A 12,609-nucleotide genomic window follows, 5' to 3' on the forward strand; every position below is an offset into this window, starting at 1 on the left:
GCACAGGAAGTGATGAGTTTTATTTGTTCAGCAGCAGGAACTTTTTTTTTTAACAATAACTATTACAATACTGTTGTGACACCAAAGAAACTCAGCTGAAAAGCCAGAGAAGACAAAGACAAAACCACAATACCTGCCTGCAGTTTCTGACTTTGTTGAAACACACCAGAGGATGTTGACCAGGTTCAGGCTGCAGGCCTGTGAAAAATGTTATTTCGTCATTTGACATTTTAGTGAAAGGATGAGACTAGAATGAGATTTCATTCTGCTCCTTCACTATTACCTCACTGAGAATCTTCACAGCTGTCCTCCTCCTCCTTTGCATCATTCTGAAGCAGCTTTAATCGCAAACCGCTCACCTCATGCGACGAGAGACGTGCATCTAAATCAAACGTTTCACCGACCTGACACAGATTATACACACTGTGCTGAAAGTAAAGCCAATATAACTGAAGTGCTTTATTTTCCATTTATTATCAGGGCAATTTGAATGCATAAAAAAGGATATCTAAAATATACAGAGATAACAGCAGTTGATTAGCAATATAATCAATAAATAAAATAAAAAAATCACCACTATAAACATCATATTTCAAGTTTTGTCTTGTATATGTACACAAACGGCGGGCAGCAGTTTATTGCCCTGTGGAATGAGTCTTTGAGAAACGGGGTTCTGGTGACGAACGACCAGCAGCATGTTTGAAATACCAATCTGCCGTCCTTAAAAGTCATCAGGGGGGGAGAGGGGAGAGGGAGCAGGTCCACCACAAAGGTTAGCTAGTTCCAACTGGATTCTGCTTTTAGCCAAAGCATAAAGAAAGCAAACATGAGCTGTGAAAGTCACATAAAGTAGTTAAAGTGTGGGAGGGGGGAGGGTTGGAGAGTCCTGTTAGTCCTCTGACAGCAGCCTGTGGAAGTGATCCTTCCTCTTCTTCAGCACCTCCCGAAAATCCTCCTGAAAAAACACGACAGGAGATATTTAGACTGAATGATGAAACCAGGGGAGGAAGGACAGCGGATCTGCTGCTGCAGCAGATAACCAACTGTTTTATTCACCACTGACTCAAAGGTTTACTGGCTTGCACTGACCACCACTGAAAGAACCGGAATTATCGCCCTGTGGTTATATGCTTCTGTGCACCAATCAGGTTCCTCTTACAGTTTACATAAATGTCTGTGACAACATGGATGCTTCACACACATTTTCCTCCCGGGCAGCACAGACGATCTATACAAACAGCACAGCTTCAAGGTAAACACCAAAGATTAGTGTCACCAACTCAGTATCTGACCAACTGTCAGTTATGACGCTGAGTGATGACCAGAAAAGTGTTTGTGTAGATCATTATGGTGTCACAGTGAAGGTGACCTTTGACCTTTTGGATATAAACCATTATCAGATCATTGTTTTATCCTATTAGACGTGTGTGAAATTGTATCGTAATTTGTGAATCAATGTTTGAGTTATAGCCAAAAACAAGTTTTGTGAGGTCACAGTGACCTTGACCTTTGGCCACCAAAATTTAATTAGTTAGTAATCAGTAATTATACCAAATTTCAAAAAACAATCCCCTAAAGGCATTCCTGATTTTGTGTTTGCAAGAATGAGACAGACAAGGTCACAGTGACCTTGACCTTTGACCTATGATCACCGAAAACAATTCAGTTCATCTTTTAGTCCAAGAGGACATGTGCCAAATTAAAAAACATTCCCTCAAGGTGTTCTTGAGATGTTGCGTTTGTGAGAATGGGATGAACAGACAACCTGAGAACATACTGCCTCCAGTCATGGCTATGGCTGGCGTGGAGGCATAATAAAACTGATACGACAGAAACAGTGTTTTTCACACTTCAAACAGTCGTTCTCACACAGTGCTGAAACAAGTCTGACAGTAAAACACTTCTTCATACGGATGAAATCTTCTTTATATTTGATACTTCAGCACATTTTTAGTGATGAATTATTTTCTTTTGTTGGAGCTGCTACAATCAGTTTATTAATGGATTAGTCAACAGACAGAAAATGAATCACCAACTGTCTCTGTCCATCCATCAAAAGATGTCCATCACAATACCCTCCAGCACGAGATGACGTCAGTAAATGCCTTTTTATGACTAACAGTCCAAAATGTTCAGATTGCTGTAAAGTGAGACCAAGAGGAGCAGCAGATTCTCACATTTTAGAAGCAGGAACCATCACAAGGTGACATCTCGGCCTGAAAACTGACTACAACAATTTATTATTTAACAATTGAGCTGGCAATTCATTTTCTTTTTGTCAACTAATTGTTTAATCAGCTGGACATTTTAGTCTGTCCATACATTGATTATTGGGGGACACTGCTACTTATTTATGCCACAAAATGATCACCTAACAACGAAGCAAGTAACATGACAGACGTACCGCTGCAGACATCTTCTCCATGTAGGGGATGAGTTTCTGGAGTTCTCTGTCCTCCGGCTCCCCAGACCAGCTCTTGATGGGAATAGTGTTCATCAGCTGCAAAAACACAACACACATTTTAGGGCTTTAGCCTTTATTATAGAACTGCAGTAAAGTGACAGGAAAGAGGGTTGAGAGAGGATGCAGCAAAGAGCCACAGGTGGAAATCAAACCAGAGCTGCTGCTGAAGACTCACCTTATATGGGGCTTATATACTCTAGCAGGTGAGCTAGGTGGCTAGGCTAGTCCCGTACTGATACCTTGTTAATACAATAACTAACCACCAGCCCTAACCATTAAAAGCAATGAAAATGACATAGCGTTAGATTTTAAAGTTTCATTAGAAGCACTGTTCTCACATGGTACGGGTATGTGTGGGGTGCGTTGTCCAGAACAACCGTCTTGGCAAGATCCCTCCCGAGAAGGCTGAGATCTTTGATGTAGTGGCCGAGAACACAGGCACAGTCGTCCTGATAAAGACGGTGTCTACAAGAGAAAATATCAATATGTTAAAAACAGTTACACTTCTCTCTGTAAATGTGTCAGTATATTTTGAAACCATACAAAGAGTAACCATAGACAGTAAAACACTGGCACACATTTTTACATTTTGCTGACTGCGTTTTGTTTTTATCAGTGGGCACCATCATCCTTCTGAATTTACTATTTTCATTAACAACATGTAAATAAAGTAGCGCATGGCTTCACCAACTCTCTTTGCACTGTCACTTTACTGTCTGTGTACACACCGCCTTCTTTAACCTGCAATAACTGATTTTTGGGCTACTTGTGGGCAACAAGTTGTAAGTTCTCCCCTGAGAGAAATAACTGTCTCTTAAGCTGCTAAATGCACCACAATGCTCACCAGCTAGTGTTAAACAGCATCTGCTGTTTGGTGCCAAGCAGGTAGTACACACTGAGTTTTAAGAGCTTTTTCTCTGAGAACAGCTTCCTGTGGTGGCTTTATAGTGAACTTGAGTGCATTGTTTAGCTGTCCGGTCCACAACTTTACTGCTTTCGCTCACTCTCACTGTTCGTACAGCTTTGTTTTTGACTGCCGCAGACAGCTGTTTTCAGTCAAATGGCTCTAAAGATCCACTGTACATGACCTGCGCTGCACCAAACAGCGGAGACAGCAGAGACGGTTAGTGACTAGCTGGCTTTTTCAGTGAAAACAGCTGCCTACTGCGGCCAAAACAGCGCTACGCTATGAAAGCTGTGAGTCAGACAGATAAACAATGAGCTAAGACTCACTCACTGATAATTATCTGTGGGTTTATCTGCAAGTGACCTCTTTCACATTGTTTTCACATTATTTTATACGTTGTTATCACAAAAAAAAATAGAATATAGCCAATTTAAATAAGTAGAGAGGTTTGAGGAATGTCTTACGATACAGGCAGCAGCATACATAGTAGTCTGAATTACATGTAGAATTTTAGTCACACCTGATTTTACTCTTATTCTAGTTTTCTGTCAATTTTTTGTTAATCTCTACGTATCTTCTTCTACTGACATTAACAACTTGAAGCCAAAAGGAAAAGCTAATCTCTGCTGCCCTCACAATATGACACAATCACATCTGCACTCATAGTACTTCCATCTGGGCATCAGTCAGCTAAATCCTTTACACTATTAAATGAGAAAATCGCAGAGTGACTGACAAATGGTCAAACCACAGACAGACCGCGTAACATTTCCAAGCAGCATCCAGAGGTCAGCGTGACGGTCACAGACAGGTCTGCTGCGGGCTAACACTCGCAGGCTGAGTCTAATAAACCTGACGGAGTGCACGTCTCTGCGGTCATGCAAAGAGTTTATAAAACACAAGTGTAAGCAGATCTTAAGGAGACATACCGAAACAGTTTTCTCTGCGGGTCCAGGATGTCCAGTATCTTCTCGGCGTATTCCTTCTTTGCACATGTGTAAACAAACAGCTGGAACAGAGTACAAACAGCAGCTGGGACCGATTCCACAGAAACCAGGACTGAGCAGGCATCAGGACATCATGAGAACTACATTTACTTTTAATTTTTTTTCATGCACAAAGAAAAATAAGATAAAAGATTGAAATAAAGCCGCTCAGATGAACTCAATTAAAAAAAGGGGGGAAGGTATGAATGAAGTGTCTGTTCAGAGATGGAGAGTGTATAGGTTCTGAAAATATGGGGCAAATCAGTTCATCAGAGAAGCCTAAAATATTTGAAGTTTCAGTTTTGCAGATTAAAACATTACCTGATTCACTAAAAACAAACTGAGACTGTAGACGGCACTCGTCCAGAGCCAACTGTGCCAATAAACAACCAGACAATTCATTCTATATCATGTTAACACATTGATTAGCACATACCTCATAGATTTTTGCCATGGACTGCAGAAACTCTTTCACATGTGGTCGTAAGATCATGTACACCTGTTGATAAAAGCAGACAGAATAAATTAACAAAATTATACATATTTAGTTTCTATTTCTTATCTAACACTGTCAAACAGATGACAGGATTTTCTTGCAAGTTTCTGCAGCATTGAAACAAAAACACCATAAACCATTTTTTGTCAGTGACTTGAATCACTGATAAGCGAATGAAATAAGAGATGGTGGAGATGACTGCTAGCCACAATGTGCCACCAGTGTGTTCTTGTTAGTTCAGGTATTTCCCCACATTAAGACTAGACTTCCTCACATCTCCTGCTCCCTGTCATCCCTCAGAGGGACAAACAAGAGGACAAACACACTCAAGTGAATCATCCATGATGCTATCGGTCTCTTCACAATGTGGGATCATCTGCTTCAGATTCAAAAACATGCATTGAGTGGTTACCTTGTACTGATGGTCCTGGAAGGCTGTGTTGAAGGTGTATTCTGCTTCCTCAATCACATTCAGAGAGCTGAACATCAGGGTCTCCTCCTGTAGGGACATAAATAAATGTGACTTAGTTTATTTCAGTTTTAAAACAACGGTTGCCAGCGTTAACGGCAATGTGATTAAAGTGCGAACATAAGGCGTTACTGTTTTCTTTAATCACGTGCTGCTATTTTATCTCCTCCTGCACCCTGGTCAAGCTGCTGCAGCGACTTCCTGCTGCCACAGTGATGGAAAATAACGACAGCACTGCTCTTCTGACAGCTCAGTTGACAAGTCAGAAGTAATATGTACATCATGGCAAATATCACCAACATCCTTCAACTTTGAGCTACCTACGAACCTACAAACTAAGCATACAGGTGCAGCTAATCAGACTGATGTCAGCAGATTACCGCACCGCCAAAGCCTGCAAAGCATTATTTTGGAGTGTGGGAATTGCCACAGACCTGTGGATGAAACTAAGTCGAGGAAGTTTACTACAGTGCTTACTAAATGGGTTGGAACTGGCCACAGACCTGTCAACACTGGGGAAGACTCAGGTCTAAGGGATTTCAGGAGAGGGATTTTTTAGTTAGTTTCTCAGAGTAAGCAATATTACAAAGATGACTGATTCATCGTTTTTTCTTTTGTTAACCTCACAATCCTCAGTTTTCAACTGAACTTGAAAGTTGTCTCCTACCTCTGCATCATGGTAACAAGCATAAAGTAAATTTCTTTGCATTCATTTGGTTCCCAATCAAGACATTGGTAAGAATTGCTTAATCTGTTAATATGGACTTCAAAACTGTTTTGAAATGCAAAATAATGGAAATTTAAACATGTAATTAAAAATGTGATTAATTGTGATTAACTGTTAAATTTTAGCGATTAATCACGATTTAAAAAATTAACAATCTGGCAGCCCTAATTAAAAATCAAGACTCTTCTGATTATGGGTGCAATGGTGACAGTGCAGCATCTGTTTTACCTTGCCTCATGGAGGAATAAACTGCCACATTGACTTGCCATCATCAACTCCTACTTACATCCAGCAAAATTATCTCACCAAACAAACCAGGTGTGCAACATTTTTGGCAACTGAACTCTGGCATCATCTCAGCCTAAAACAAAAGCTCTTTATGAACTCACACGCCTGTCTCAGTCAGTGTGACAGAGTTAATATGGCCTCCGTAAGAGATCTTTCTGAGTTAAGCAACAGCAAATAAGCACATCTGAACCAAAAAGGCAAGATTTGAGACAGATGGGGGAAAAAGCAACCACTGTGTTTGAGTCTAGCTCAAGAAAACAACATCCAGCTATTGTGAGGCAACAAGTTTATGTCATATTACATCCAGACTCCTGAGGCGCAGCACAGTCAGTTTGAAACTGGGACAGCAGCGTTCTCGCTGACACCTCCAGTTTGGCTCTGGTAATTACACTTCAGCAAAACTATTTTACTGTGCTGTGACAAAATAATCTCAACTGAACAGTCCACTAACAGACTTTTACGAAAGAAACCAAGACCTAATTGACAGTGAGATGCAGTCACAAGACACAACTGTAATGGAAATCACAACATAATTTAATATTGATGCCACATCCTCTGTTCATTCTTAATTTACAGCTGGGCTGCAAGCTGCATATGTCCACACAAATTTCCAAACAGCAATTATTTGGAAACATCTGCCACATAATCAAAACCTAATTTAATTTAATAAGCAACATAATAGCAGCTGCACAAGTCAGCTCCCAAAATATCTTTGGAAACAGGCACAGCAAGAACACTTCCTGGCCAATTGGACTGTGGCTTGCTGGATGTTGACTTGGCTGTGACTGATGTTTCACAAGAACACAGCTACAGACGAGAACCTACTGCTAAAGCAAAGACTGTGGAGAGACCTGCTCTGCCCGGTCGGTGCAGGTTTTAGCCGCAGTAGGCTCTTTATCATTCGTACCAGCAACTCAACCACTGCATCATTCAACTAAATTGCACCAACCAAAGGATACCACTCATAATAAGTATCTCTGTTTTGAGAGAAGCTCAGAAAAAATGCCAGGGGATTAAAATTAAGATTAGTTTGTCAAAGTCCAGGTTCCATGTTGGCTTTTCGTGTGTCTGAACTGTTGTCCCCATGTGTATAAGCACGAAGCTCCAGAGGATTAAACTCACCAGGTCGACCACCAGCGTGGCCTCCGGAGTGCTCCTGGTCTTGGGGGGAATGTCTCTGATTTGGGGTCGGGAATGCTGAGACTGGGACGGTATGTTCTTGATGAATGTGGAGCTGGAGAAAGATAATTATGCTCTTATCACTAACGACAGGAGAGTTATGTACACATGGACATGAAACAGGAACATGGTGATAAGCTCTGGCACTGTAGAAATCAATTCATAAAGCAACAGTCACAGAAGAATACTGTATTATTTATTTTAAGTACCACTCTCTGTTAACCTCCGGGATATGCTGGAGTATAAATAAGATATCTGGTAGGGGTGTAGGTTTTTAAATTGCCATCAAATTAATGCAAAGGAGAGCATCTCTGAAAGAGGCTTTTTACGTACGGATTGAAGATGTCATCTTCCTCCTCTCCAGCCAGAAGGTCAATGGAGCCAAAACCAAATACACCTTGTTCTGGGCTCATCAACACGCTGTTTCCAGTGCCTGCACGCTTTACATCTGGACAGGAAAAACAAGTACAAGCTGTAAACAAGTTGGGCCTGTTCATTTTTGAGCAACCTGAGAAACTCAATACTTACAGCAGATTTTTCAAACTACACTTATTGTTTCCTGTCTACGGTCAACGTTAATGGACGTTTATAATAAGCTTTAAAACGTAATACTAAAGCAGGAAAAAAAAACTCAATGCAAAGTTTACATATGGTTTCTTTTCCTAAAATTTTTTAGCTGCACCTGACCACAACATGGATGCAATTTTAGACTCACGTAATGCACACAGCACAACAGCGTGACTCCTTCTCCAAAGCTGTTTACAGAGTCAACAGTTTCTGACGTTTTCAGAAAGGAAAAGCAATGACTCATACTTGATCTGAATTACAACAGGACACTGAGTCCACCACCAGTAAAATAAATACCAACTGTCAGCTCACCACATTAATGGCTGCTGAGCAATTCAATGGGCTCACAATGTTTTTTCTATTTAATGCACCCAGGGTGGGAATTTACCACAAGCCACCAGAAAGAAGCTGGTACATAAGTTTATCCAACCAGGCACTTTCGTCATGAGAAAAGAAAACAATCTTCAAAAGGATGACTTGATATCTCCCAACATTAAAGCGTGGAGTACATTTTTACTGCCCCACAGCACATAATTAAATAAAATATCTGGATTCGTATGAGTCTATTTCAGGCCAGTGTATATAAAACAGAGAAATGCTGCGATAGTAAGGCTGTACTCACTCTCTTTGGTGGGTGTGAGGAAACGCACAATGGGCGAGTAGATGTTCCTGGCTGTTGTATTGCGAGGAGACACTGGGTCGATTTCTGACAGGACGCGCTCATGATGGCGCATGATGGGCCTGATCGGAGTCTTGAAGGCCAAATCTAGACCAAGAGATGATGATCAGTTAGAAAACACAAGAGGAGGGAACAGTGTGGGGAATTCACATTTGGGAAAAAACATGTTAATATATATGAAAAGGCATCCTTAATAACTGGAAGCTGCCAAACACTATGGCCATTCAAACATGGTGTTGCATCAACAAGTTAGAAAATACTAATGACCAAAGATTTGATTATTTGCACAAAACAAGATCTGAAGACAGAGCCAGTTTCACTTAATGGCCAACGTGTTGAAACTGTGGAAAATCTTAAATACCTTGGTTCAATTCTGGACTCCCATGTGAGCTTCTCTGGAAATACTGAGTGTATTTTCGAGAAATGCTCACATGGACTTTATCTTCTTAGGAAACTCAGTGGCCTTGGTGTTAGTCAGCAGATTTTAGAATTAGTGTGCCAAACCATGGTTGAGAGTGTTTTAACTTTTCATCTTCCTGTCTAGTGTTGTCACCTTGACTGTACATCCAAGAATAAACTCTTTAGGATTGTGACAATAGCAAGTAAAATAGTTGGCAGGCCACAAAAGCCCTTGACCCAACTCTCTACAGAAAGGATGAGAAAGAAAACGAGGTGAATCTTAGCAGATAGCTCTCTTATCTCTTCAGTTTGAGCTCTTGGGCTCCGGGAGGCGCTAGAGTCCCTCTGATAACCAAAAATGTCTTTAACAAGTCCTTCATCCTGAGTGCCAGCAGTATCCTTAACTCAACAAAGTGACTGATGAGTTTTAAACCACAGACAGACAATGAGCTGATCTAATGTGTTGAAGTGTTTGGTAATGACTTTATGTGCTTGTCTTACTGACTAATTGTCTGCTTTTTACAACGCTGTGTTTGGTGAGCCAAAGACAAATTTCCACTCCTGGTGGACAATAAAGATCTATTTTATTTGATTCTATTCTAAACATACCAGTTTCTTGGTCATCAACAGCAATGGCTCTCTTCCTTGCCCGGCCTCGAGGCAGTGGTCGCCTCTTCATTGTGGGAATTTCGTCATCTGAGTGGTGATGGTCACTATCAACAGTCTCTTCAACCTGCACAGTAAATATTAAAAAGTCATTAATTAAGAACTATAAATGTGATTGTCTAGTTGTGTTCAGACCAATGCCCCACGACATTGCACTGTTTCCCTACAGCTGTGGAATAATAAGAGTAACTCACAGTTCTCAATAATGTAATGTGTGAATTTAAAATACATCCAACTATCTGTGTAACCAAAGGAACGCTACAGTTACCTCAATAAGTGTAAGTTGCATGGGCTTTGTGCACATTCTGCATAAAACCTAAGCTGCTGAAAGAGACAAACACCAGCCTCAATACTACCTGGCTGCACTATTATTCAAATGCAAAACAGACTAAAAAAGATAAAAAGCTTAACTACGACAAAGCAGAACAGTTTCAGAGTTAAAATGTCTGCAGTAAAGAAAAGCTGCACTCAGTAGTGTCTGTTGCCAATAAGGTACTGGAATTGTGTATCACAGATGTATAGAAAAATAATAATAATAATAATAACAATAATAATAATAATAATAGGACCTGTGAACTGCAAGATTATGCATGACCATTTCTTGATGTTTTGCCCATGACCACATCAGTAACAGGGACCTTCTATTTGCTTTATGAAGTCACAGACACTGCCCTGCACTACATGGTGTGTATTATATTTGGCTTGCTTTTTCATTAATTCCCCCACAGTCACTACAAAGAAAATGCCCACATGTGAGCCATAAACAAAATGACTCAAGACAGCAAGCATACATCTCTGGAGTCCTGCACGTAAACATACTGCATGCATGTGTCCTAGTGACCTACTTTTACTGAGACCCTCTCTCACGCAACTAGGCTGTTAAATCCTCTGCTGCAGCAGCAGCAGCAGCATCAGTCCTCTGTCAGACACCACGTCATAGAGCTGCACATCTGAGCTTTATGTAAAAGCATCACAAGGGAAGACACTAAGGTCTGGTGATGTCTATATGTTGTAGTGTCTACAACAAGGGATGTCTCAATGGACAATCCTCAACATATGCTTTTGTAGACTTAAAGCATCCATTGAGGGATTTGCAACCTAGTGTAGAAAACGACTGGATTGCTGTGTCCACCGCAATCTGCTTTTACAACATAAGGAGAGTCTGTGTGCAATGTTTGTTTTATGCAGATGAAAACACACTCAAATTGAAGTGGCATTTCAAATCACAGACACTGTACATACTGAATACACTATGTTTATTCCATCTTGTGAAAGGCTTGTTGCAGTGAAGTATACTCTCAGTCAAACACTATAAAATGCAAGTCTCCTTCAAAAATGTACATTAAATTTTTGCACAAACCCTACAGGGTGCTATGGATTGTTTTTGGAGGAGACTTGCATTTTGTATTTTTTGATTGATTGTATATTTCACTCAGGCAATGAACCCTTCACAAGATGGGATAAACACAGTGGACCTGAAGTATCCACAGAGCACTTGATTGTGACTATTAACAGGACCCAGCGGCGCGTTTACTCCTTTATCTCACGGTTCCCAATGTGTTAAATTTGAGTAATAGAGAGAGGCAACGCAAGATAAAGTGGTGGTGAGACTTTATCCATTATAGTTTGGTGTCTTAATGTCGGTAGATTTTACATAATCTCCTAACGCAACACAATTCAACAGCATCCCAAATCACATTGAATCAAGAGCTCTAACACTTACAAAAACTAATCACCAAAACCTTCATAGAGGTAGGATTTACTGCGGTGCTTTTCCTAAGCTGCGCTAGCATTTAGCTTGTGTACTCAACACACTGTAAACCATGTATATCACCCCTTCTCACAAAATTTAGCGTTAACGTTAGCTAACGTAACGTTAGCAGGTTCGGGTGCCTGTAAAACAATAATTTATTTAACGAACCCAGGAAGTGAGAATAGTTAACGGAAGTAACGTTAAACAGGAACGAAAAGCCACCTATCGTCCAGATTCTGCTTCAACACATCAACGGCTAGCTAACGTTAGCATCGCCGTCTATGGTTTTGTTATGAGAACACTGGCTAGCATAGCTAGCTAACTACCTAGCATCAGAACACAGACGTGATAACTGGTGGTAACGTTATAGCTGTATCCGGTACATTTACGTTAACTCACAGGATGTTTATTAGTGCGGCTAGCATTTGAGTAGCTATGAAAACGTTACTAACTGGGAGAATGATCGTAGCAGCAGGTAATGTTACCTTGGTTTGAAGAGGGCTTTCGGTCCCAGCAGGTAACGTATCGCGCCTAGGTCTCGGCGTCGCTTTGTTGGACCTCTGGCGGTTGCTCCTCGGCGTCTCCGGACAATAAGCGACGGTTCTTTGAGACCTAAGTCTCATTTTTCTTCTTCAAATGATACTTGTTATCATCCACACAAAAACTCCACTGTGAGTCCGATGCTTTGCTCTTCTTTTTTCCCAGGGTTTGTTGGCGGAGGGTCGGTGTAGCTCCGCCCCACTCATCGCTGTGTCTTCTCGAATCATTCAGTGTGTTTAAATCTGCCGGGGTGCGATAGGTTCAACTCCGCGGACACCCATTTTGGGCGGTGCTTCAGAAAGCTCCAGCTCTAACGTGAGACGGGAGTCACGTTGCCGGGCCAGAGAGGGAAGGACCACCATGTAGATCAACACAGAAACCTCGTTTTTAAGACAATTTCCCCTCAAAATCTCTTTTATTTAAAATACATAAAATGTTGACCTGTAAGTAGAAATACCACTAAATATGCAAGATAAAATGTTAAGTTAT

General features: G+C 40.9%; 1 protein-coding gene across 1 annotated transcript; it reads right to left on the reverse strand.

Annotated features, from left to right (window-relative positions):
• Positions 1 to 435: 435 nt before the first annotated feature.
• ctdspl3 (CTD (carboxy-terminal domain, RNA polymerase II, polypeptide A) small phosphatase like 3) lies at positions 436 to 12,336 on the reverse strand. Its single transcript, XM_050055630.1, has 11 exons — positions 12,066 to 12,336; positions 9,771 to 9,894; positions 8,706 to 8,849; positions 7,850 to 7,964; positions 7,460 to 7,571; positions 5,266 to 5,352; positions 4,794 to 4,856; positions 4,301 to 4,380; positions 2,803 to 2,929; positions 2,405 to 2,500; positions 436 to 955 (listed from the first exon to the last, which is right to left on the reverse strand). Exons 1-11 carry the CDS (start codon positions 12,201 to 12,203, stop codon positions 890 to 892), a joined length of 1,152 nt encoding a protein of 383 aa, XP_049911587.1. The 5' UTR covers positions 12,204 to 12,336; the 3' UTR covers positions 436 to 889.
• Between the last annotated feature and the right edge of the window lie 273 nt (positions 12,337 to 12,609).

The sequence above is a fragment of the Epinephelus moara genome, chromosome 10 (assembly GCF_006386435.1).
Source record: "Epinephelus moara isolate mb chromosome 10, YSFRI_EMoa_1.0, whole genome shotgun sequence".
NCBI lineage: Eukaryota > Metazoa > Chordata > Actinopteri > Perciformes > Serranidae > Epinephelus > Epinephelus moara.

Coding starts and splice junctions, on each gene's coding strand:
- ctdspl3 (XM_050055630.1), bottom strand. CDS start 12,203: ATGAGACTTAGGTCTCAAAGAACCGTCGCTTATTGTCCGGAGACGCCG. Junction 8,850..9,770: donor TGTTGATGACCAAGAAACTG/GTATGTTTAGAA, acceptor CTCTTGGTCTAG/ATTTGGCCTTCAAGACTCCG. Junction 7,965..8,705: donor CCTCACACCCACCAAAGAGA/GTGAGTACAGCC, acceptor TTTCCTGTCCAG/ATGTAAAGCGTGCAGGCACT.